Genomic DNA, 27,362 nt, shown 5'->3' with positions numbered 1-27,362 from the left:
CCAGACTACATGGCGCAACAACCCAGAAGACAGCCATCTTCATCTTACGATTTAAAACTGTAATGGCGAAAGAATGCAATGAAGCTTTATCAAGTGACCAGCTGTGTGAAAATGGCATTGTAATCCAATACTTTGGAGGCTGATTGCCCAAGAAGACTTCATTGTACAATACAATTACATTTGTGAAATGAAACAAATGCTATGTAGGCATGTAAAGCACATCAAAATTCAGAATGAAACAAGTAGTCAAGAATTACCAATTTCAAATACTTGGAATTTTGCAATTGTCATTGTGCTTCCTCAAACCACTACGTTGAGATGAAAAGTACTCCAGAAACGATGCAGATATAAGTGAGTGACCAGACGCCCAGAGTCTGCAGTAATTATGAATTAAAGAGCGTTGAATGAGTGGACTCTGAACAGTGAGCACCAGACATCAAAAATCAGAAAATAATACAAAGTATCACTAGCGCAATTTCTCTATTTGGCTTGGTGGTTTCTTCTACAACAAACATTCATTTGTTATAATACAATCTTGGTTGTTTCATCACAGTTCAGCAATTAACTGTAAGTGAAATTATATTCTATCTAAATATTAATAATAAACCACAGTCTTTTATATATGTGCTGTTTTATATGTCCTACTGTGAAACTTCACTATCTTTCTAGCTGTAACTTCTGGCAACAAAGAAACATTTTAGGATCAAAATGATGAGAGTGATAAAAATTGGAAATGCTTATACAACCACATCATCTGTCAGAAAAGAATACTAAAAACCACAGCCAAGGTACATACGTAGCCAATAAACTAACTACCTAACTAACTAGATGGCTTACCGAACCCGAAGGTTCATCACCGAGTTAACCAAAGCCCTCCACCGGACCCTGTCCTGGGTCAACAAAATTCAGTTTCCATCAACTCCTATCTCCCATAGATCCCACCTGAGATTATCCTCTCTTCTACGTCTAGGTCTCCCCAGCTGTCTCTTTCCTTCAGACTTCCCAACCAACACCCGGTGCACACCTCTTGTCCCATCCACGCGCGCTACATGTCCAGCCCATCTCATTCTTCTCGACTTAATCACCCTGACAATACTGGGGGAGGAATACAGATTTTTAAGCTCGTCATTGTGCAGTTTTCTCCACGCCCCATCGTCTTCCCTCTTAGTCCCAAATATCCTCCTCAACACCCGATTCTCAAACACCTGCAATCTACGTTCCTCCCTCTGAGTGAGAGACCATGTTTCGCACCCATACAAAACAACAGGCAAGATTATTGTTTTGTATACTTTAATTTTCAGGTTCTTAGAACTCAGACGGGAAGACAAAATATTTTGAACTGAGAAGTAGCAAGCATTTCCAGAATTTAATCTCCTCCTAACTTCCTCACGAGTGTCATTTTGATTTGTTATTGTTGTTCCCAAATATTTGAACTTTGCGACATTTTCAAAGGATTTATTAGCCACCCTAAGATAATTTTGCCCGCCTGTCTTCTGACGACGAGATACTAACATGTACTTAGTTTTTTCTGAATTTACTTCTAGCCCCACCTGTCTACTAGCCTCTGAATAAATAAAATCACATTGAATATTACTAGTTTGTATTTAAAACACCATTTGCAGCGATCTCAAATGTCAAATATAGTTTTCTTCATAACATAAGTAACATTCTAAACTTTTAAAAACATTTCTTGCAGTTGTGATGAAGGTTCCTGACTCAAAAACTGTGATGGTTTCCCACTTAAGGGTATGGATTACCTCACTCTGGATTTCTGTGGTTTTCCTCGGCCCCAATAAAATGTTGTAGTGGTTCATAATATTACCGCTGAATTCTTACCAAAGTACTCATAACTTATATCTTAATCGCATCATGCTTGTGTTCCTCAATACAATACTTTTATTTTCCGTCGTTACACAAGCTTATTGTTAAAATCATATAAAATTTCACATAAAATTGTTACATTTTAAAATTGACGACATGTTTCGATATACAATTCTATCATCGTCAGGTCTATCAAAATTAAAATTAAAATCTGGAGTAAACAAACAAATTGAATGTAACACAATAAAACAAATTCTAATAGAAAACGGATATAATAATTATGAATTAAAACCCAAAAATAAAATAAACAATATAAACAACATAAATGAAGACGGAAACGAAAATAAACAAAACAAATGGGCCACATTCACATATATAGGAAAAGAAACCAAATATATAACAAAAACATTTAAAACAAATAACATAAAAATAGCATTTAGAACAAAAAACACTATAAAAAACATCTTGAAACAAAAACCACAAATAGACACAACAAATCAATACGAAAAACCAGGCATATATAGGTTAAAATGCAATGATTGCCCGTTAACCTATATAGGCCAAACTGGACGCACCTTTAATCAAAGATATAAAGAGCATATTACAGCAATAAAACATAATAAAGACCACTCAGCATATGCAAAGCATATATTAAACACAGGACATTCATACAACAAAATAGAAAATACAATGGACATTATAAAAATAATACAAAACAAACGACATAGAGACACCATAGAGAAATATCATATACAAAGAACACATAAACAAAACCTTGCATTAAACGACAGCAACATTTACACGAACAATCCGATATTTAACATTCTACAGTCCATTGACCCAACCCCCTAAACAACTTTCACCCAATATATATAGCCACACACGATACTTACAACTCAGTTGCTGTCTGCCATTCAATAACAACAGACACGCACCTCATACACAACCCGGTATGTTATAATACTTTATATTTTGTGATTGTATTTCTTTTGCTTGTATTACGATATATTTGAGTAATTCCTTAAAATAATATAAAATTAGAGTAATATTATTCCATTTCCTATGTCGGTAGCCAGAATCACGATATGAAAATTAAAATTGATTTTGCAGATATAGGCACCCAGGCGCGTCTCCAAAATTAAATGAAAGAAGCCTGGAGATGTAATAAAAACGGATAAAAACAAAAGCAATATAAGCAGAGCAACAGATACACCAGATTTTAATTTTAATTTTGATAGACCTGACGATGATAGAATTGTATATCGAAACATGTCGTCAATTTTAAAATGTAACAATTTTATGTGAAATTTTATATGATTTTAACAATAAGCTTGTGTAACGACGGAAAATAAAAGTATTGTACTCATAACTGTCTATTTTATCACCACCTCGGAGTCAGCATGTAACAAAGATCTTAAGCTCCCAAAAAGCTTCGCAGTGTGACAACGCAATGAAATGATTTATTAGTCATCATGCTCATCGTCATTATGGAATGGTTTCGACAAGGCATAACGTAACATACAAAACTGTTGATATTGCATAATTTGTCTGTTTGGGGAGGATACGTGATTTCGTTCTGACAGGGTGCTCAGGTTGGCTTTATCATACTTCAATGCCAACTGTACCTTCACACTTGGTAGACCAAAGTTGTGATAAGAGAGTCATGGCAGTACAGCTATTACATCATCAGTCAAAGAAATGCCACTGCCTGTTCTGATCATTTCTAGGACATTTAATGACACTTTTTCAACTGCAGAGAAATAAATGAGCTAGGAAAATGATTTTCAATGAAGAGTAAATAACGAGTTGAAAGAATGCAGTGACTGCCTGCTTATATTCACTGATGGGACTAAGGTAACCAACGCAGAACTTCAGCTAGTATCATCACTAACCTAATGGAAATCCAAACCACATACCCCCTAAACACATCAACATAACTGTGGTACGACACAATTCAAGACAATATGAATATGAATTATAACACAAGTGGGATGATTACAGTCAATCAGAGCAACTTAAAAAGTTATTTTGAAAACAGAAATCAATATAATTGAGCCGACTACATCCGGCTCTGAGGTTGTGACGGCGAAACTTCAAAAGGGTGCGCATGCGTGTGGGGAGGTTAAGCTGGTTTAGGAGGGGGCGCTGATTTGGGCTAAACCCTTCTCGCCAGAACACAAGACACTCTCTCCGGCTGTAGCTACAGATTCGGTCGGCAACGTCTCTCCGGCTGGGCACTCCCTTCGAGGCGACGTTGCTTTGTATGTGTTTTCACGTTGTAGTTGCCCGTCCAGATTGGTATTGGATTTGTTTTGTTGGTGAACGGGGCAACCACTGTGTTTCGGAGTTATTCTTGGTCCCTCGGGGAGACAAATTGAGTATTGCCGAGAGTGAGCCGTGTCGTGAGGTTGTTGTTGTACTTATATGTTTTGTTTGAGAGTTTCTTTGTTTGTGATAGTTTTATCAATGACCCCTGGTAATGTGTATGTATGATAATTTGTTTTAGGACAATAAAGGGTTTTATTTTCAATTGTACTCTGATGTGTTTGAGTACACCCTTTTTCAGGGGTGTGGGCCAAGCAAACCTCCGACACATAGGACTGAACACCTCCTCCCCCTTTCGACTGTTGCTGAGAAGGAGAGAGCGGATCATAATAAAAAATACAAAAACATTATGAACATAAGAATATACACTGAACTACCAGATCCTCTCTAATAGCTATTAGGAATTAATTAACACAACACACACATATACGTAAGAATAGAAAAATGTACCATAAATATCAACATGTAACAAATGGACCTATTCCGAATAACTAAATGTGAACAATATGCATATACGTCAAACAGAATAAGATGCATTAGATAATAAGACACAGTGTAAATAAAGAAACTGAATAACAAAATAGCAAATGTAAAGTTTGTCCCACTATACGCCATGTAGGCGTTTGGGGTGAGCGGAGGTATAGCTCCTCTCTTCCTTGACCTCGGCACTAGATGGGGGTGAGTGGTCAGCATCACGCCCGGCCGGCTTTACCCCCGGGTAAGGACCCCGGTACCCATTGTAGAGGAGGCTGGGTGGGCCCCAGAGCCGGTCTGGACGCAGAGGCTAGAGGAAAAATCCTCTGTACCCGTCGGGGATTGAACCCCGGTCGTCCAGCCCGTAGCTAGTCACTATACTGACTGAGCTATCCCGGCTCATACAAAATAGCAAATAGCCATAAAAAAATTTTCTGTTGGTGTAATTTCAACTGATTTTAATATGTTTATGCAAAAGAAAGTGGTGCCCTATGAACTTTTAGAGACAGAGAAATGGCCTGATGGTAACATAACATGTGTTAAACCATCACAAAAGGATAATGTTCCATAATAAAGTTAAGCACTTGGAACTGTTAAAAATTGAAAAAAAAAACTAAATACAAGTTAAAAAAATATCATGGTTGTACTAACCCTTCTACTTTGAGAACAAAGAATAATGGTGGCATAACAACAAATAAAATAGCACTATTTAGGTTATGTTAGGTTGCATTCGTGATTTGAAAAAGGGTTGAACTACTTCATAAGTAGTGAGTTGCATATAATAATAGCAAATAAGTCAACTCTAAACACCTAAACAATGAATGAATCAGTCACAAGTGGAGATTGCCCTGTAATGTAGTTAAAAAAGAGTGTAACAGCCAGCCCAGATGAGCCAAAAACATTTCAAGCAACAAACATCAATGTATTAAAAAAACAAATAAGTAATTTTAACTCTTATCAGCCAAAGTGACTAATAAAATGTCAGACTTTAGCAAGTTTGTGATTTATTTCCAATATTTTTAACATGTGCCCTTATGCAGCAATGTTTGAAAAATGTCGTAGGGAACAGGGACTTGTTGGAGAAGACTTACGTGTGATCCTCTATGACCGTGCTCCTCATCTCGACAGAGACCTATTACAATACTATTGCCTGGAGTGTGTGCTTGGTTAAGTTGTCCATTGCTGCCAGCAGAGGCTCCAAGCGTTGATATGTTATGATTGCTGCCATCTTTTACAGCTTTACCCTTTCCTTTCTCCAACTCGTGAACCCGGAACTTCTCCAGTGCATCATCGATAAATGAGTCTGGTACCTTCTTGTGGGAGACCTTGATTTTACCAATATATAATACCTGCGACAAAAATTGTAGAAAGTCACAGAACTGTGTACGTTCATTCACCTTAAGGACAGCGGCTACATACAGAACTTGAAGATTATATTCACCTGCTCTCAAGACATAGACAATTATTTATATTAAAGTATTTTATTTCACTGCATCATTTAATTTTGGCAAATGGATTTCACTGGACCAGGACAGGGACCGGCCCCACTTAATGGTGCCTGCACCTTGTCGTGGTGGTGGGGCTTGAGTACCTCAGTGACCCCAAGAGCTATGCTGGCGGTAGCATTGCTACTGGTAGGGCCTCCCTAGCCAGATTTGTCTAGGGGGAGAGGTCAGACTAAGACAGGTACCCTGGTCCTCCGGGTTGGGGGTTGGTCGCAAGGCTAACAACCTTGCATCGTAAAAAAGAATAAAGTTGAGAATAATTTGATGAATGAAGCCGGACTGTCCTCACGAAGACGAACATTAGCTAGGAACAAGGATAAAAATTTGGTACTACATATTGGAACATGGAATGTGCGCACTCTGCTACAAGTAGGAGCGATACAGATGTAGAAAATGTGCGCACATTCCGAGGGGCAAATTCTGACTCGGACCATTATTTAGTTGGGTTTAGAATGAAGCAAAAACTATGTATGGTTATGAAAGGGAAAATGGAAAGAATTAAAAGATGGAATGTAGATCATACAGGGAGCAGATATCGTGAGGCTAATCAAAAGCAAAAGGATAGCCTGGCTTGGCCACGTTGCAAGAATGGAAGGAAACACGGTAACTAGAAGAGTGATGGAATGGAGACCGATGGGAAGAAGGATGAGAGGGAGACCACGGAAACGATTGATAGACGACGTGGAGGAGGATGTGAGGACGATGGAAGTAAGGGGATGGAGAAGAATTATGAATGATAGAACAGAATGGAAAAAATTCATCGAACAAGCTAAGACCCACACAGGGTTATAACGCTATAAGAAGAAGAAGGACAGGGACCGGTGGAGGGCTTTGGTTAGTTTGGTGATGAACGTTCGTGTTCCCTAAGCCATCCAGTTAGTTAGTTCATAATTTAATTTTAAATTTTTAAGTATTTTTTTTCCAAACATGGCTTTCTACATCATCCACAAAGGGACCAGACAGTAGAAGGCAAAATTGGATTTAAGAGCATGTGTAGAGATAATCAGAAATTTACATTACTTTGAAACATGAATGTGTCATAAGTGATTTTAGGTTCTCATGGTGTTCTGGGTTGTGGAGGTGGGCACCATAATTTTTGAGGAACTTACTGCCTCTATCTTCATTCATTAAACCTCCAAAACTTTGGTACCTAACTACAATTCCACACAGTATGACACAGCATCACAGCACAGAAGACCACTAAGAAAAGTTTAAAGGTATTTCTTTACGGTTCGGGTGACAAAAGAATTTTCATTTTACAAGTAGTTTCTGGTACCCTAATGGGTATAAAGAACACAATAATCTGTCAGAGAGTTAAGGGGATGGAAATTTGTCTTGAAGCCTCATCTAATGTAATGTGAAGCTCATCTTCACATGAAACGTCTCCGATGATCTTAAGGCCAAGTCATGAATGTAAAGCTGTTACAACTGTAGCAAAGGAAATGTCAAGTTTCAAATGACATTAGCTGAAATTTAGTTTTTACATTTGATTTCAATGTGTTCAATTTGCTGACACTTCCAAATAGCATGTCCACTGGTTTGAGTTTAAACCAATCCATTGATTTCTGAAGATATCCGTCTTCTGGGTTATTGCGCTGTGTAGTCTGGTCGATGTTAACCAAAGTTTCAGAGGTCATACTGCCTCCGTCATCAGGGCGATGAATATGCCAATAGGGTGTGAGGAGCTGGATTTATAGGCCGGGAAGTGAAAGGTATAGCCTGCCCCAAGCCAATGGTAGCAGGTATGGGAGTGGACCAATGGTAGCACGTGGGCAAGAGTGGGAGAGGGAGAGAAAGTAGAGAGAGAAAGGTGAGTTTGGTTGTATGGATCAGGGCCCTGAAAAGGGCCGAGTTAGTGGTCTGGTTGGTTCTGGCGGCGCACTCTTGCTCGCTCTCGGAGTCCTCGGAGTGTGTGAATAAGAGGCTTCCAGGACCGGCTCAGGTGAAGTCCATCTTCCCTGTTAAAGTTATTGATTTCTGTCCTTTGGTTTCAGCAGCTGTAGTTTAATGCCAAACTTCAGCTTCAAGGGATAAGCCATGCAAAATACTGAAAGGTTTCAAACTTCAAAAGAGATATAGAAACTGCGGTGTTTGCAGAAAAACTGTAAAGCTTTCATGAGAAACAGCTTATAACTGAATGCCAAAACCAATCAATTAATTAATCAATGGGCAATCAGTGAAAGTCATCAGTTAACGAGTTAATTTTGATCAATTGATCAGCAGGCCTACCACTTTAATGTTTCAATAGCAATCTCATGCCCCCCCCAAAAAAAAAAAACTGCTAACAAAATATGCTCTCATTAAACAGAATAAATCCTTTCGGCTAGACAGAATTTTGTGATAATCTCCAAACAAGGTACCATTCTAATACTTTATGTATTCTAGTTTGGTAACCCTTCTTAAGTTCGTTTATACAGCTATACGCATGTGCAATATTTTTTGTTCTTCCTTTGCGTTCAAATTGATTTTATTTTTCAACTAGTCTCATGTTATACTGTTCATTCTGTCTTGATTTTGCTACAACTGAAGACTATCCCCCTGCCATTAACGTTAATTTTCAGAATCCTTCATCAAAACATAGTTTACGCTGCTTCAATTTGCAGGTTCACTATAACACTTTCTCAAATATTTCTGAAGTTGTAAAGTTGTTTCCTGGTCTTTAATTTTCACGCTGTCTAGTTTCTTCGCGTTAAATCTCTTCGTATCAAGCTTTTACGCTACTGGTTTTGTAACGGTCACTCCCCAACTGTTGTACCCACCAGATATTGATCATTATCTCAGTAAATTTCTATGAAAGCTTAGACATCAAGTATAATTGAACGCTGTCTTTTGTCGGACAAGACGTGATTCCTATCAGGAAACACCCAACCGTATTTATACATGTCTCAAAGTGGAAACAGTCAGACTTTCCAATCTGGAACATTTGTTATCTAATCCCATTTACCATTATTAGTTTGACATCAATTCTCATGCCTATTTCTTTGTTTGATAACATCATCTCTCCATTTGCTACATCCTACTTAAGGAATTTATCACGTACACATTGTAGTTCCTCAAAAAGCTATCCTTTGTATCATCAACTTATTCCTCACTTGGGACTTGCACATTTTAAACAAGTATCACATCAAAGACTTCCTGGCATTGAATATAATATCCTATCATTATGAAACTCTACTCTCCTAGCTGTTGATATGACTCCATTTTGTTCAAAAAAGCCTGTTTCCAAGCGAAGATTATTACACGAATTTCCATAAAAAAGCATGTGTAAATCTGACGTCCTGTAGCTTTGCTAGATCTCTTGCTACTGTTTACAGAGATTTCTGGTATTCCAAGTTTCAATTTCAAGTCTATTTTATGTTGATTATATTCCAAACAATGCATTACAGTTGAAGCAAACTGTTTTCTCGACATTATCCATCGTCCAAGACTAAATACAACTAATAGGAACACGACCTACTCTGTTGGGCCTAATCGATACATCCAGTCAATATATCTGGAGATAGGTTTTACCTGAAGACAGAGATAGACCCCAATTTCCGAAACGTCGTGTCTTTATTGGTTTTAGTCTTGGACGATGGATAATGTCCACAAAACAGTTTGCTTCAACAACGCGCAACCGTCAGAAACTTTCAAAATGGAATGTGTTATAGTCCTGAGCCTTGTGTACTATTTCCTAACATGCTAGTTATTACGCTGAGAAGTTGTTACCCCCCCCCCCCAACCCAGCCTACAAGGGGGATGATCACCCTCGTTGGCTGTCTGCAAGAACTTGGTCTTTATATTTGCAATTACCCTCATACTTTTCCTTCTGAAACCTGAGGACATGCCACAAGGGACCAACTTAATATGGATTTTATAGTCATACAAGAAGCAAACAGAAACCTGGCTTTAGTACGCCATACGTCACCTGAAGTTCATTTCTTAGGTGGGAGAGCAGGAACAAAATTCCTCCGCTACTTTTGTGCCAAAACCATTTTCATACAGCACACCTTCCTTTTTTAATAATCGTAGTGTGAAGAAAATGTCAGCACAAAACTTAGGTTAGGTTAGGTAAGATTAGGTTAGGTTAGGTTAGGTTAGGTTAGCTTTGAGCTTGGATTTGGACTGTTGTTTCATCTGGTAACAGTCATAATTAAGCACAGCAGTCAAGTTTTAACCCTTTGAATAAATAAATAAATAAAATCAATTGATCAACAAATCACTGATCTGATGTTTGCGTAATACCTGCAATTATCACAGTTTCATTAAATGCATAAATTAAAATATTAGCAATGGCATACGTACTTCAAAGAAATGTGAAGAGCTTGGAGATATATCAGCACACAGCGACGTTAATGCAGCTGCGCTGCTAAGGGAACGGCCATTGTTTGGAGCCACATTGTTTCCCTCTTTAGATTGGTCCCTCATTGCATTGAACAATTCAATCACCTGCAAAACACAAAACATAGTAAGGAACAAATTACTTTAAGTCCAACACGCTGATAAAATTTCTGCAGGTTAAGTCAACCCTAAACTAATTAATCAACCACATTACTGATCAATCCACTCTAATGTTAATGCAATGATGAAAGAACCAGAAGAGACAAATCTCAATAGTTAATGAAATTACACATTTAATTTTGTGAAGAAGTGTTACAAAACTACCTAAGTAGAGCTTAAAAAAAGATCAAGACCTGCTTGATTAACAATGTAACAACGTTCAGAACTGCAATGTAAAATTCATAGCACACCAATGTATTATCTATTGAAGATTTCTGTCTTCTGGGTTGTTGCGCTGTGTAGTCTGGTCCATGTTTACCAACGTTTCAGAGGTCATACTGCCTCCGTCATCAGGGCGATGAGTATGAAGATTTCTGTCTTCTGGGTTGTTGCGCTGTGTAGTCTGGTCGATGTTAACCAACGTTTCAGAGGTCATACTGCCTCCATCATCAGGGCGATGAGTATGAAGATTTCTGTCTTCTGGGTTGTTGCGCTGTGTAGTCTGGTCGATGTTAACCAACGTTTCAGAGGTCATACTGCCTCCGTCATCAGGGCGATGAGTAAGAAGATTTCTGTCTTCTGGGTTGTTGCGCTGTGTAGTCTGGTCGATGTTAACCAACGTTTCAGAGGTCATACCGCCTCCGATTAATCGCTCTGATGGCTGTAATAACGCACTGTCAGATGTTTTACTCACCAGGACACTTCATTACAGAGGTACTACTGGATTTCCAGTATCACAAAATCAACTTTCATCACCAAAAACTACTCTAAGTGTTTAACGGTCCACAAAACAACTCAAAATCGTTTGCAGTTTTCTTTCGTGTTGTAGATCTGTCACTGAGGAATTTGGACAAACTGTTGGCATCCTCATAAATCCAGTTCTAAAAGCCTTACAGTTTTCTGGATGACAAGTAAAAACTCGATAGAGGAGGGCCCCTTTATACACAACACTCGCATTGCGCCCAAGCAAGCCTCGGAACAGAAATTTCCAATACAATTTGCAGAGGAATCCTCTGTCAAAATGCCAGGCCTGCTAGCTGCCATCAACTACACTGCGTTCCACGTTTAAGATAAGAGGCGATGTAAACAACGTCGCGTAGGCGGAAGGTCTCTTACAGCTTCATAACCTTGTCCCTCATCCGGTGTCATTTCATATCACAGTTTTTCTTCTTTAAAGAATGCAATAGTAATTATATTATTCCTTGCAGCGATAACGGTTTGGAGCGTCATTTTGGTAAGATTTTATCACATGAATAGTGTTAAATGTTACAGTTATACATGCTGCATAAGTTCTTTCTGTACAAACGATTTGGGGTGGGTGCATATCTATTGGAACAGCGCGTTGAACAGCCACTTGACGGACTACCCACGAAGAAAACATTCTTTCGTGAGTTCTGTGACTTGTAACAGTAATGTTTTGTGAAGTCAAAGTTATCAAGTAAGAGTTTACTGGTGACTGTTGTGTATAATATAAAGTTATATTACATTTTATTGTAGTAGGCATAGAGCATTACAGTAATAGAGAAAGTACCAGAATGATGCAGCAAATGTTTGTAGGACAGACAGTAACATTGTTACCACGTAATTCAAAAGGGGTTGGAGGATTGGGGAATTTGTTTTGACTGCTTTTAATTTTAGTTGGAATAGCCTATAGTGTCTGTGTTGTCAAACCAGCATCTGTGCGATAGAAATGTGCTGTTACGCATCATAATCAAGTCTGACGCAATGCCGTGCCGTGTCCACAGGCTATACAAACAACTCCCTGGATTACTCAGCTGTAAAAATATTTAAAACGAACAATTCTCCGTTAACAAGTACAAAACCTGCTCAGAAAAGAAAACACATTTAGCGACTGGGAGTTGGGTAGTTTAATAAATCCTTTCGGAGCTCCTTTAGAGAGAGGCGTTAAAGTCGTGACTGTTCTGCCTCCTGTAGGGAATAAAATGAACTCAAGTTGCCGAGTAAACAAATGACGCGAGTGGATTGCGTTAAATAAATGTTTGTAGAACCCAAACCATTTGTGATATGTAAAATCTGAAAACAGATTTGGAAAGCTCAAGAGGTAATACGTATTTCGTACGCAATATGTCCAGATCCATCTCTTACGGTTTTCGAGAGGCGGGCGCTTAACGCCGCCAGATGAATTGAAAATTGCACACATTGGTTCATTAAAATTACAATAAATATATAAACAATTATAATTACAACAAAATACATTACATATTCTTAAAGGTCTTTACTTACTGATCATTTTACATATAGGTTACATTACCCTTACTCTTAACATTCCTGAGGAATGAACATTTAAAGGTGACTCGGCTATGGATAACGCAGTTTGATGACGTCATTTCTTGAAGACACCGAGGAATCAGAATCAGATGGCGACATTCCAAACCAAGTCAGTTGCAATAAATGAACCTGTTACTGGGAGCGGCTTTAATTTGAAAATGGAAATATTAGCCAGAGTAAGCTGCACACAGCAACAGGTAACATTCCAAGAATTGTGACGGAACAGTTATAGATCCAAACCCACCCACGAATACTTTCTACTATTGACAGAGCCGTGGTTTATTCCGCAATGAACGTGTTCTCTACACACTTTGAGCAATTAACATACAGTTAAGTAAACAGAAAGTGAGGCATGTCTGCCTACATAAGACAATAACTCGGGGCAGCCAACAAAATATCGCCAATTACTTATTCCGTTTGTGGGGAAAATCCATCAGTCGACGGAAAGTTGGGAGATAATCTAAGGTAGACAAAAAACAATTTTAATATCGGGCGTGGCGTTCTAAAGGGGTTTGAATGTCTTATACTTTACAATGCTCCCACCCGATAATTACTAAATTTCCAGGGTGAGTCGTGTATGGCAGGAATTTTTATCTCGCGTATAGCTAATTTCTGAACTACGGTACGGCCTAACATAACCTATATTTTGCTGGTGGTATTTCCTTCAACCAGATACACCGCGCCAAAGCTTAGGTCACACAACTGGGTCGAGGGATGGTCCGTGCGATTATCTAGGCCAAGGTTTCGGGGCAGTTGCTCGGCCGTGTAAGACAATTAGTTCTTAACGTTTATTATAATTAAAGTTTTACCATCGACCCGCGGACTAGACCGTCATCTGTTGAATGCTGAAGGTTTCTTCTTCACTTCTCAGAAGTCCTGACTGAATTGCACACGTTTCCCTGCTCAAAGGCAGGCACGACTATGAGAGTTCAATGTGGACTTGGTCTGCAGTCCACAGAACAGGAGAAAATCCCTGCTAGGAATTCGATATACGCGCATGCGCAAGATTTCGCGGTGAGTGACGACCGATCCTAAAAGCATTCGTTCCACAACCACTGAACGAACAACAGACGACAGGCTTTCATGTGTTCTAATGGGCACAGATTAAAGATTACCTCACAGTGGCACAGCGATTTAATCTAGAATATTATCGCAACACCCACAGAACACATTAGAGGTACACTCACTACACGCTACTCTGAACTGCTTGATGTTTTCAGTCTGTGTAGTAGCGTAAAACTCTGACGTGTCACACTTCCCACCAATAGCAGCCCTCTAGTCCACCAGGCAGTAAACATTCCCCCCGCTCAGGGATTTTCTCGTGATCTGTGGACAGTAGGTTAATATCTTGAAATATGCCTGGAGGGATCGAGGGGAGAGAATTAAAACACTCATTCAGAATAGCTGGTGTTACGCATTACAACTGCCAGCTTGCTCGGAATACAACACACCAATTCGCATTTAAGGCACGTCTCTCGACATTACTGTGTTCGTCTGTTAGCCGTTGTTCCAACGAATGCAATTTTATGAAAATGGCGGTGTTCCAGCCACAGCTCTCAGATGCCAGCTAATGTTCGGCCATGCTTTGGTATAAGATATGCTCTTCAACAACGCCGACTACGTTATTCATAGCCATAATTAGTTCAGATCAGGGTTCTGGCCCCCCAAAAGTTTAGGGATTCGAGGAGACAGTCTCCAGCACGGCCTAATACGTATTATGGTTCTCATTAAAGCTGTTTTAAACACCCCAAACTCAATCACAGAGCAAATTTAACAATTTATCGACTCGAAATACAATTTCTATGAAGTTGGAAAGCAGATGATAAATTACACGAGAATCAAGTCGACGATAACCGCAACACCAAATCAAAAAGAAAAGAAATGAGGTTAGGTTTCACGAACTGAAGGAAATTCTGACACTTTTACACGAATGTGAAACTGGGGTTACAAAGAACAATATATTTTTTGTAATATTAATAACAAAAATGTCTAGAGGACTTACCAGATAGGGAAAAATGAAACCAGAGATGCACGGGGCTAAATATTTATTGAGTAAAATAAATAATACACAAAGAGAAAATTCGTTAGTCTACTTGAACAGAATAGGTAAAGATACTCCCAAAACTTGTTCTTCAGTGCAAACCAACACATGTAAATTATGACGTAGGAACAGACATTTTTAGACTAATCCGTGGAAGGCAGGAAGAAAATATCAACACTGTCGAGTTATCCGCGGTTAAAGCTCGGGGAGTCTAAAGAATGTTTCTTTTAATTTAAATATTAATCTACAGTCAGATTCGAACACAGAACCTTGAACATTTAAAGGACCAACGTGTATTTTAAGACTGGATCATCTGTGTAAGTTGGCAAGTGTGTGCTCCTACATCACATTAGTTCCTGTAACTCCTAGGTGGAGCACAAGGCTTCCTTTCGGAGGTTTCACAGTCTTTAAAGCGTGAACCTAAACCCAGAAGACAGAAATCTTCATATTTTAATCGCCCTGATGACGGAGGCGGTATGACCTCTGAAACGTCGGTTAACATCGACCAGACTACACAGCGCAACAACCCAGAAGACAGAAATCTTCATATTTTAATCGCCCTGATGACGGAGGCGGTATGACCTCTGAAACGTCGGTTAACATCGACCAGACTACACAGCGCAACAACCCAGAAGACAGAAATCTTCATACTCATCGCCCTGATGATGGAGGCAGTATGACCTCCGAAACGTTGGTAAACATCGACCAGACTACGCAGTACAACAACCCAGAAGACAGAAATCTTCATACTCATCGCCCTGATGATGGAGGCAGTATGACCTCCGAAACGTCGGTAAACATCGACCAGACTACACAGCGCAACAACCCAGAAGACAGAAATCTTCATACTCATCGCCCTGATGATGGAGGCAGTATGACCCCTGAAACGTTGGCTAACATCGACCAGACTACACAGCGCAACAACCCAGAAGACGGAAATCTTCAAGAAAAAGGATATTGTGAGCAGAGATTATAGAGATATCAGAGCAGGATGCTGGAAAGACAACGGAGGCAGGTACAGCTGAAGCTGAGGGAGATTTTTGTGTAAATAATGCAAGAGCAAAGCTGATACAGGTCACAGGATGGTCAAGATTCTGACGTAAGTTGCAGAACTTCAAGTGAACAAAAAGTTTTTATTAAGTTTTCGTAAATTATAATACAGAAGCCGTATGATTTGAAATGACCCACTTGTAATTTAAGAAACAATTTGTTCCTGTGGAAACAAAACCAAGATCACAATCACACCAGCGTCTACAGAAAGAACACTAACTGTTGTAAGGCCCCTGGTTCATTTCTACGTGTACCAACCAAACCAACCCTCAAATAGCAGATTGAATTATGTGGATAAATGTTTGTCAAACCAATCTTTGTGTGCATGCAAAACAGAAACAAAATATTCCACAGTTGTTTGTCTTGGGGAAAAGAAATGTTCACACAATTCGTTCAAAGTCTGATGTAAATACATTCATATCAGAGTATTTTTAAAAACATGAATCTCATGATGGTGGAAAATGTAAATACGTGTAATATTCCTTTCAATTGGAAACAATCTTGCAAAGACCTAGCTTGAGGAACAAACTCCTGTGAACAATACGTAATGTAGTTAATTGATGTACGAGGTGCGATCGGAAAGTTTAAAGACTGTGTCAATAGCGGGCGAACCGGATGTAGTACGAGCTTCTGCCCTTAGGGGGTTGGGCCTACATTCATACTGAATCAGTGTGCCAGCCGGCATCATCGAATTAGCATTTGTTTCTTAGTTACGGGCGTTTTGGTAGTGCATTACACCGACCCTCCTGCGATTTCGGAATGGCGTGTGCATCAAATTTTGCCAAAGACTCGCCAAAACGGCTACGGAAACCTATGAAATGCTAAAGCAAGCATTTGGGGGAGTCCGCAATGGGTCGTGCACAAACTTTTGTGTGGCATTCACTTTTTAAAAATGGCCGAACCTCTGTCGATGATGACGAGCGTTCTGGACGACCATCTTCGAGCACAACGCCCGAAAATGTTACGAAGATCGACGTCGTACCATCAACGACTTGTGCGACATTGTTGGGATAGGCTATGGGACCTGTCAGCTGATTCTAAAGGAAGAACTCCACATGCGACGCATCATGACAACGCGCCAGCGCACACCGCCCTCAAAGTTCCGCAGTTTTTGGCCTCAAACACCATGGCCGTCATCCCGCACCCTCCTTATTCGCCGTGTGACTTCTTCCTCTTCCCAAAGTTGAAAATTCAGCTAAAGGGAAGGAGATTTGAGACGATAGAAGAGATTCAGGCAGAATCGCAGATGGTGCTTGACAGGCTGACAAAGAAAGATTTCCAGGGATGCTTCCAGGCTTGGCAGCGGCGCTGGGATCGTTGTGTTCACTCCCAGGGGAACTACTTCGAGGTTGATGGATGAATTTAATACCTGAGATAAGTGTACGGGTTTTTATAGGCGCAGTCTAGAAACCTTCCGATCGCACCTCGTATGTGGGTTTTTAAGAAAGATGCATTGTTTTATCGCAACAAATGCACAGCGTAGCGTAACTGTGGTACCTAAATCTGGAAGCCTGGTACTCAAAAGGTTAATTCAGAATTATAATCAACAACAGACCACGGAAATCTTAAATAAACATCTGATTCCTTCGCAATTCCATCCTCGACAGTGTAGGACAATTAATACGGTGATATTTTGAATGATTACCTTACGCTCGTTAACAGAACGTCACAGGCAAACAACGCGCTCTCCTCCGAATGTCACAATGAACGCCTGCTCTTCGTACTTTCCACATGGAAATTTTCGAATAATATTTAATACACACGTCGACAAATCTACAACTTGCAAATGCGATCTTCATATCAACGCCCGTCTTCAATCCTCACGCCTTGGAAATATCATTTACATTTTTCTTCAAATTAGGCAGACGTATCGTTGTCTTTGCTGAACAGATCTGTCACGATTTACGATGATGTTGAAACAGAAAACGTTTAGAAACATTTCATTCTTTCATGTATACAAAACTCCGTAGCAGATAACGAGGTGGGTGGATCGTGCAGACGAATGGACGAGTAGCCAGGCAGAAATAGACAGATCCTTGGATACAGATTACTAAGATGTGGGAGAATGAGAACATCATGCTGTGTTCACGTGCCTCGCAATAAAATTCTAAATCCGTTTACCGATTTTCATCAAACCCTGATGAGGTGGACGCAGACTCCGAAACGTTGGGCATTAAAGACATTCACCCCTGAAAGCTTCTTACGTCTGATAAAACTAGTTCTTGTTCGACCTACTTTCCACACCTGACCACATCGAACAATTCTTCGGTTATCTAATGACGGTCTACTAAACGTAAAAGTTACAAAGAGACAGGTTATGACATTTGATTGGTGGGAACTTCTACTTTAATGTCAACCTCACTTTCAACAGAGCATCAAACCCTGTTTCACAAACGTGGCTCTCGAGACCGAGTCATGGCTATAAAATCGTTATATATGGTGTAGACCAGTGGTATTCAAACGTTTTTGTTCGCGTACCCCCAGATATAATCTCTCTTCAACTTTGTACCCCCAAAGTCGTTGGTGTATAATTCAAGTTATATATAGTATATAATCTACATCTAAAATAAATTAAATAAATTATATTACTGATTATTCAGCGTTTATCATAAAATAATATTTTTTAAAAATTTCACGTACCCCCTAAGATGTCTTCGCGTACCCCCAGATATAATTTTTCTTCAACTTTGTACCCCCAAAGTCGTTGGTGTATAATTCAAGTTATATATAGTATATAATCTACATCTAAAATAAATTAAATAAATTATATTACTGATTATTCAGTGTTTATCATAAAATAATATTTTCTTTTAAATTTCACGTACCCCCTAAAATGTCTTCGTGTACCCCCAGATATAATTTCTCTTCAACTTTGTACCCCCAAAGTTGTTGGTGTATAATTCAAGTTATACATAGTATATAATCTACATCTAAAATAAATTAAATAAATTATATTACTGATTATTCAGCGTTTATCATAAAATAATATTTTTTAAAAATTTCACGTACCCCCTAAGATGTCTTCGCGTACCCCCAGATATAATTTTTCTTCAACTTTGTACCCCCAAAGTTGTTGGTGTATAATTCAAGTTATACATAGTATATAATCTACATCTAAAATATATTAAACAAATTACATTACTGATTATTCAGTGTTTATCATAAAATAATATTTTCTTTTAAATTTCACGTACCCCCTAAAATGTCTTCGTGTACCCCCAGATATAATTTCTCTTCAACTTTGTACCCCCAAAGTTGTTGGTGTATAATTCAAGTTATATATAGTATATAATCTACATCTAAAATATATTAAACAAATTACATTACTGATTATTCAGTGTTTATCATAAAATAATATTTTCTTTTAAATTTCACGTACCCCCTAAAATGTCTTCTTGTACCCCCAGATATAATTTCTCTTCAACTTTGTACCCCCAAAGTTGTTGGTGTATAATTCAAGTTATACATAGTATATAATCTACATCTAAAATAAATTAAATAAATTATATTACTGATTATTCAGCGTTTATCATAAAATAATATTTTTTAAAAATTTCACGTACCCCCTAAGATGTCTTCGCGTACCCCCAGATATAATTTTTCTTCAACTTTGTACCCCCAAAGTTGTTGGTGTATAATTCAAGTTGTACATAGTATATAATCTACATCTAAAATATATTAAACAAATTACATTACTGATTATTCAGTGTTTATCATAAAATAATATTTTCTTTTAAATTTCACGTACCCCCTAAAATGTCTTCGTGTACCCCCAGATATAATTTCTCTTCAACTTTGTACCCCCAAAGTTGTTGGTGTATAATTCAAGTTATATATAGTATATAATCTACATCTAAAATATATTAAACAAATTACATTACTGATTATTCAGTGTTTATCATAAAATAATATTTTCTTTTAAATTTCACGTACCCCCTAAAATGTCTTCGTGTACCCCCAGATATAATTTCTCTTCAACTTTGTACCCCCAAAGTTGTTGGTGTATAATTCAAGTTATACATAGTATATAATCTACATCTAAAATAAATTAAATAAATTATATTACTGATTATTCAGCGTTTATCATAAAATAATATTTTTTAAAAATTTCACGTACCCCCTAAGATGTCTTCGCGTACCCCCAGATATAATTTTTCTTCAACTTTGTACCCCCAAATTTGTTGGTGTATAATTCGAGTTATACATAGTATATAATCTACATCTAAAATAAATTAAATCAATTACATTACTGATTATTCAGTGTTTATCATAAAATAATATATACATTTTTAAATTTCACGTACACCCTAAGATGTCTTCGCGTCCCCCCGGGGTTACGCGTACCCCAGGTTGAATACCACTGCTGTAGAGGAGGTTACTGTTAATTTTGTGGCCCATGACTAAAGCAATAATTTAATAAGCTCTAAAACGATCACTCAAACTTCGGTTCGCTGTATCAGCTACAAAAATAACAAAGAAATACTTTAAAACAATGCAAGGGTTTGAGTGTAAGGCGTAGGACATGCATTTTCTAGCCTCTCATATCTTACATATGTAAAGTTTGGCCAGACAGTTTACGATTGGCCGCTCAGAAGGGAAATATATGGGGGGGGGGGGGGGGCCACGTCAAACCACTATTCGTCACCGGGTTTGAGAGCTGGTACAAAGGTTACCACACACGTCTTTCTATTTTTAAGGTTAAGAATGCTTTGAGATTTACCTCTGTGCCCCTATAAATGTTATTTCCCTTGTTTTCGATCTAATTCGAGTCGATAGTTCATATGCCCATCAAACGTCACTTGTATGCCTAATCTATACACCATCCACTTGCCCTCTGTTATCATGTTAGACTAACTTTTCATCTGAAATGTTTGTATGTATATGAAATGTAAACTTGAGTTCACATACGTCTATATGCTCCTTATCAATACGTTAATGTGAAGTTCGTCAGAGTAAATGTAAGTGTACACTCAATTATACATCTGTGATCAAAAATTCTACGAAAACTTACTATTGGTAACAGATCCTAAAAATCAAACGACCTTACCAGCAGTCGCCAAAAGACTAGTCATGATAATAACGGACGCCTGGCCTACAGCCAGGAGCATGTGTTTACACTGCGTTCAAGGTTTAGTTTCAAAAATAACCCGATAATCATGGGAGACTTTTCGTAAAATATACCAGGTCAAACATATTTCCCGTTGCACTGTTGAAATAATACTGAGAGCGTATAAGCGCGATCTTTTTACCAAAGGAAATCTTCGTCATATTCAAATCAATTCATTTATTAGAGTGCTTAATAACAGCCAAAAAGTCCAATAACAGCTAAGCACTAACAATACAAACACAGATTTCAGCTACCCTTTACCACGAATCAGTAAATAAAATCACAAGATATTGTAATTGCGTCATATTGTGAATATTATAATAATTATTTATTTTAATCCGTCTTATCACAATATTTTAAAATTTCTTATAATTAAGATAATAAAATATCATTGATGTTCCATATCGATTGATCGAATGTTCCGAAATGTAAATCGATCAATCGATATGGAACATCAATGATATTTTATTATCTTAATTATAAGAAATTTTAAAATATTGTGATAAGACGGATTAAAATAAATAATTTAAATAAAATCACATTGTACCAACAAGAATTATTTTATACTGTAATTGCATCTCATGAATTGGCTACAAAAATATGGCGTTAAAATAAAATACTTCGATTTGCTGAGAAGTTAGTCATTTGTTTCTTCGATATATCACTCATAGTCAATCCTAGCTCAATTACTCAGTGTTCAGATGCTGTCAGTACATGCGACACAGCTGAGAACACTACAAAATGTTCAGAACAGGGGGAACAGACGAGCCTACATCAACAAAGTCAGCCTAAAAAAAATGCATTCTTTAGGGCCGGCGACCCAGTCGCTGAACGACCAAAACCATCAGCGACAAGCGCAGACAGAGGCATCAGCAGTCAAGCAATATGGACGTCGAGGAGATCACTATAATGATAAAAATTCGTCAAACAATTCCACAACCTCTTCTCACTGACTTTTTTTCAACTCCCTGTTTGCATAATCGGGACTTGTAAGGTCCCAAATGGCTCTTCGTGACTCTACATCCGAAATAAATCTTTCAGCATCAAAACTCATGATATACTGATCACTTGAACTGACGGGGGAAAGCAAGAAACAATGGATATGTCACCTCTCTGAGCTCTGGTCGCTGACTGAGTCGCCCGCAACGTGAACACGTGATTGCCATCTGGGTACCTCGTGGTCGTTGGTCTCCCGTGCGTCGCTGACTGCTTGTTGGTCGACGGCGGCCATTGGTCGCGGTCGCCCTCGTGTGTAAGCTCGTACTTAGCTTTTCTACCTGGTGGTCGTTCAGCGACTGGTCGCCAGTGTGAAACGGGCCTTACGTGCTACCAGTGTTTATATCGTAATCAGTGATTGCAAAGTGATACAGCCGCTCAGTCGGTAACACAAAATCCACGATAGACAATCAACTCAAGACTGACCACGTCCCAACTCACCAACCAAAAATCTGCAGATGGAGCTGTGCGCGAGGTAAACCCCTTCATGGCCCGAATTCGTAAGCGACGCCTTACAAACGACAGAATTGGATGCGCTAACGAGATCGTCTTTACTTGTTCAGACTATGATATTACTACTGGTGGGAGGATGATCCCATCAGGCGATATGTCCTTTGCGAGCGGAACTTTGGTTGGATGGATATCTGAGAGTTGGACCCAGAAGGTTCATCACCGAATTAACGTAAGCCCTCCACCGGACCCTGTCCTGGGCCAACAAAATCCAGTCTCCTTCAACTCCTATCTCCCATAGATCCCGCCTGAGATTATCCTCCCATCTACGTCTAGGTCTCCCCAGCGGTCTCTTCCCCTCAGGCTTCCCAAATAGTGGACCCAACCAACCAGATGGCTTACGGAACCCGAAGGTTCATCACCGAATTAACCAAAGCCCTCCACCGGACCCTGTCCTGGGCCAACAAAATCCAGTCTCCTTCAACTCCTATCTCCCACAGATCCCGCCTGATATTATCCTCCCATCTACGTCTAGGTCTCCCCAGAGGTCTTTTCCCCCTCAGGCTTCTCAAATAGTGGACCCAATCAACCAGATGGCTTACCGAACCCGAAGGTTCATCACCGAATTAACCAAAGCCCTCCACCGGACCCTGTCCTGGGCCAACAAAATCCAGTCTCCTTCAACTCCTATCTCCCATAGATCCCGCCTGAGATTATCCTCCATCTACGTCTAGGTCTCCCCAGAGGTCTCTTCCCCTCAGGCTTCCCAACCAGTACCCGGTGCACACATCTTGTCCCATCCATGCGCGCTACATGCCCCGCCCATCTCATTCTTCTCGACTTCATCACCCTGACAATACTGGGGGAGGAGTACAGATTTTTAAGCTCATCATTATGCAGTTTCCTCCACGCCCCATCGTCTTCTCTCCTAGGCCCAAATATCCTCCTCAACACCCGATTCTCAAACACCTGCAATCTGTGTTCCTCCCTCTGAGTGAGAGACCATGTTTCGCACCCATACAAAACAACAGGCAAGATTATTGTTTTGTATACTTTAATTTTCAGGTTCTTAGAAATCAGACGGGAAGACAAAATATTTTGGACTGAGAAGTAGCAAGCATTTCCGGAATTTAGTCTCCTCCTAACTTCCTCACGAGTATCATTTTGATTTGTTGTTGTTGTTGTTCCCAAATATTTGAACTTTGTAACCCTTTCAAAGGATTTATTAGCCATCCTAAGATAATTTTGCCCGCCTGTCTTCTGATGACGAGATACTAACATGTACTTAGTTTTTTCTGAATTTTCTTCTAGCCCCACCTGTCTACTAGCCTCTAGTAAAACTTCTGCGTTCCTCTTTATTGTATTCATATCGTCCCCCAATAAATTAACATCATCAGCAAATGCCAATAGCTGATGTGTCCCATTCAATTGCAAACCCTCCTGTCTACCTTGGACCTTCCTGATGGCGTATTCTAGCGCAAAGTTAAAGAGCAAGGGAGACAAAGCATCTCCTTGTTTTAGACCGTTCTTGATGAGGAATGTCTCAGATACATATTTACCTACTATCTTCTTTGACATACCAAATTCTATGAGAATATTGTATAACACTTCTCTCTCAACAGAGGCATAGGTTTTTTTAAAAATCTTTTCACAATTGATGGACTCCCATTTTTTCTCTAGTATCTGACGGATGCAGAAGATCTGATCAATTTTTGACCTGTGACGTCTAAGGTAGAATAACAACACCAGTTCTGACGTGTTGCTGCTTACCTTGGGGGACCGCCCGAGACTGCCGGCCTCACTGTCCTGAGCCTGGTACGGACTCGAGATGTTGATCGGCACAGTTATCATTATGCCTCGAAGCCATGCAATCCACAAACAGCCAGCTGTATGACACGACCAGTATCAGTAACACGAAACTCTTGTGCTGTCTCATGACTTATCGGACTTCGTTTACTAAATATTAGTCTGGCCCTGTTCTTACGAGTTCGTGGATAACACACGCATCAGGAAATCGGTATCCACAACTCTAGCTTCTGAATTGGGAGTTACTTCATTCGAATGCTCGATGGGACACTGGGTACACTGACTGCGACCTTTGTGACTTTCTCAGTGGGGTCTACCTTTAAACGACCTCTTGGTAAATACTATGCTACTTCATATGACTCCAGTTCAACATTCACTATACTAATGTATCATATCTGACACCACGTGAAGTCTGCATCGTTAAACAAATCCATGAGAGAAAAGAATGCAGAACGCTGAGTTAAAGTTTAGATTTCATGTGTTCTTTAAAGCCCATTTGAGAATCTTATTGTCCCTCAACTAGTAAACAAATATCCCACCATTTATGTTTCCAAAATATTCATAACCGTGTTAACAAAAACTCACCACGATGTCATATCCTGATCCATATGGATTAAATCCACAAAATCACACGTCAATATTAATATCAAAGTTATATCTATGTGTAGGAGGCCCGCTTAAAAGATTTCCGAATACGTCAATCTCATATTCCTTCACTAGGCCACCATAATAACAGACTACGTGGTGAAGTGTACACATTGTGAAGCTTCTAATTAGGCTACTTTCTTCAGCCTTATACTAATTCCTCTACAAAAATATTCCCCACAGCAATTAGCTCTCACGCACTAACGTTCCAGGTCTTCTGGGTTGAAATATGTTCTCGAAAAAACGTTTTGAACCTAACCTAACATTATCAACCATAACAGCGTCCATTTCGTAAAAACAGACGACTGTCTGCATTGGAATAGCTCCTCAGAATTGCAAAAACAGATTACACAAAACTATTATGTTACGTGTAGGATTTGATGTTTCGACGACGGTGAGTACGAAGATGGCTGCCTTCTGGGTTGAGACGCCGTGAATTCTGGTAGAAGTTTAAATTTTACAACCCCAAAAGACAGCCATCTTATAATGTTACCTGTCATTTTTCATGGGTTTGAAACTTTGTCTGTCTCCCCTCCCCCATGGCAAGAATATAGATTAACACTGTCTGAGAAGAAGTTATTGAGGAGAACATTTTGAACTAAAAGGCAGAATTAACAAAAGAATGGAGAAATGCATGTACTGTTCATCAATCCCTTGATTCTCGTGTAACACGAGATACACGAGACAGACGTGTAGCACGCATGTGACAGATGGAAAATACTATTAAAACTACCTTAAAGAACTAGCATTCGAGGATGCATTCTGGATTAATCTGGCCCAGAATGAGTTCCAGATGTCGATCTCGTGAAAGACGGGAAATCTGCCAACCAGCTGAATGGATCATTCTCTCCATACATCTTCCCCACCCATAGCAGCTAAGCAAGTAACTCAAAAACGTTTTACTTTTTCGAAACTCACTGTCCGATTAAACGTGAAACAGCACAAGCTTAACCTGTCCGAGTAATTTTGTAAGAATCCAGTTAAGACAACGCAGAACACATACACTTATCACAACACAGTCACTGATGATTGTCGTTTGCACGTCCGGAAAACCAGAGACGGTTCAGACAGCGTCCTGTGATTCCGCGCGCAGGAAACAGACTGCAGTCGCCTGTTCCTCTTCGGACGCTTTTCTCACTCTGCTATGACGCACCATCTCTAAATTTATCCGGAGAGTAGCACCGTTTCTCTTAACATTTGTGCACACTTCTGATTGTGGAAAGAGCTCAGCGTACGACTCTAAAATAAATCGTCAAAAGTCACTGACTTACAGAACAAATAATTCACTCGTCACCCTCGATGATGAAGGCAGCAAGGACCTCTGTAAAGTTGGTAAACTTCTACCAGACTACACGGCGCAACAACCCAGAAGACAGAAATCTTCATACTCATCGCCCTGATGACGGAGGCAGTATGACCTCCGAAACGTTGGTTAACATCGACCAGACTACACAGCGCAACAACCCAGAAGACAGAAATCTTCATACTCTGATGACGGAGGCAGTACGACCTCTGAAACGTTGGTTAACATCGACCAGACTACACAGCGCAACAACCCAGAAGACAGAAATCTTCATACTAAGAATCGCCCTGATGACGGAGGCAGTATGACCTCTGAAACGTTGGTTAACATCGACCAGACTACACAGCGCAAGAACCCAGAAGACAGAAATCTTCGGACTCACTGCCGTGAGCTGTTTAACACTTCCAGGACTACAACACGTCACAGGGCCTGAGAAACATTTCACATTGCGGCAGTTTCCTGAGCAGTGCCCGGGGAGTCTTCATTTTACGCACCTCCTGTGAGCCTTGCACGTGCACGATGTGACTCTCAAACCGCAGTGACGCAAATCTAGTTTTCGATTAGCGATAAAACGAGTGCAAGATGAAGGCATCGATCCACTTATATTCGTAATTTACCAACATTTATGTACGTTTCCCACGCCTCTCTCCTTGTAAAATAAATCATAACCACAGCTTCAAGGTCGTTGAACATACCTGGTTTACAATTTATGACGCTGCGGTCGTGCTTGGAGTGCATGGTCGGCCGGCGCTCTGTTGATGTGGGCGGGAGTTTTGCGCGCTCCTCCCACGAGTCACAGGCGAATCAGTTTCATTGCGTCCCTCGTTGGGGATTGACGTTGATAATATGGTGTATAGTATTAAGCAACGTGTGTTCTTAGTCGAAATATATGCCAAATAAGAACAATTAATGTAATAACATGTATCAGTGACGAGAAACACTCGCAGCTCCCTGTTACTAGCGGCACTGAAACTGACTCGCCCGTGACTCACGCGCACAAGTCCCGCCGACATCAACAGCGCCGGCCGACCACGCAATGCAAGCACGACCGCAGCCTCATAAATTGTAAAC

General features: G+C 39.6%; 1 protein-coding gene across 7 annotated transcripts in view; it reads right to left on the bottom strand.

The window, feature by feature from the left end:
- The window catches only part of LOC110838095 (TBC1 domain family member 4-like), a 206,942-nt gene that overhangs the window by 57,226 nt on the left and 122,354 nt on the right, over positions 1-27,362 (bottom strand). For 3 of the 7 annotated variants that reach the window (XM_087345284.1, XM_087345283.1, XM_087345285.1), the window contains exons 4-5: positions 10,410-10,553; positions 5,712-5,969 (exon numbers count right to left, since the gene is read on the bottom strand). In XM_087345284.1, the coding sequence (XP_087201410.1) occupies positions 5,712-5,969; positions 10,410-10,553 (402 nt within the window). Of the gene's footprint in view, positions 1-5,711; positions 5,970-10,409; positions 10,554-10,855; positions 10,979-24,307; positions 24,424-25,721; positions 26,113-27,362 lie in introns of those variants that run through there. The other 4 variants (XM_087345288.1, XM_087345286.1, XM_087345287.1 and 1 more) reach the window with 4 other exon arrangements.

Source organism: Zootermopsis nevadensis, unplaced genomic scaffold (genome assembly GCF_977971745.1).
Source record: "Zootermopsis nevadensis isolate Lab colony 2312 unplaced genomic scaffold, Znev_1.0 Znev_ptg000008l, whole genome shotgun sequence".
Lineage (NCBI taxonomy): Eukaryota > Metazoa > Arthropoda > Insecta > Blattodea > Termopsidae > Zootermopsis > Zootermopsis nevadensis.
This window is presented reverse-complemented; position numbering and strand designations above follow the sequence as displayed.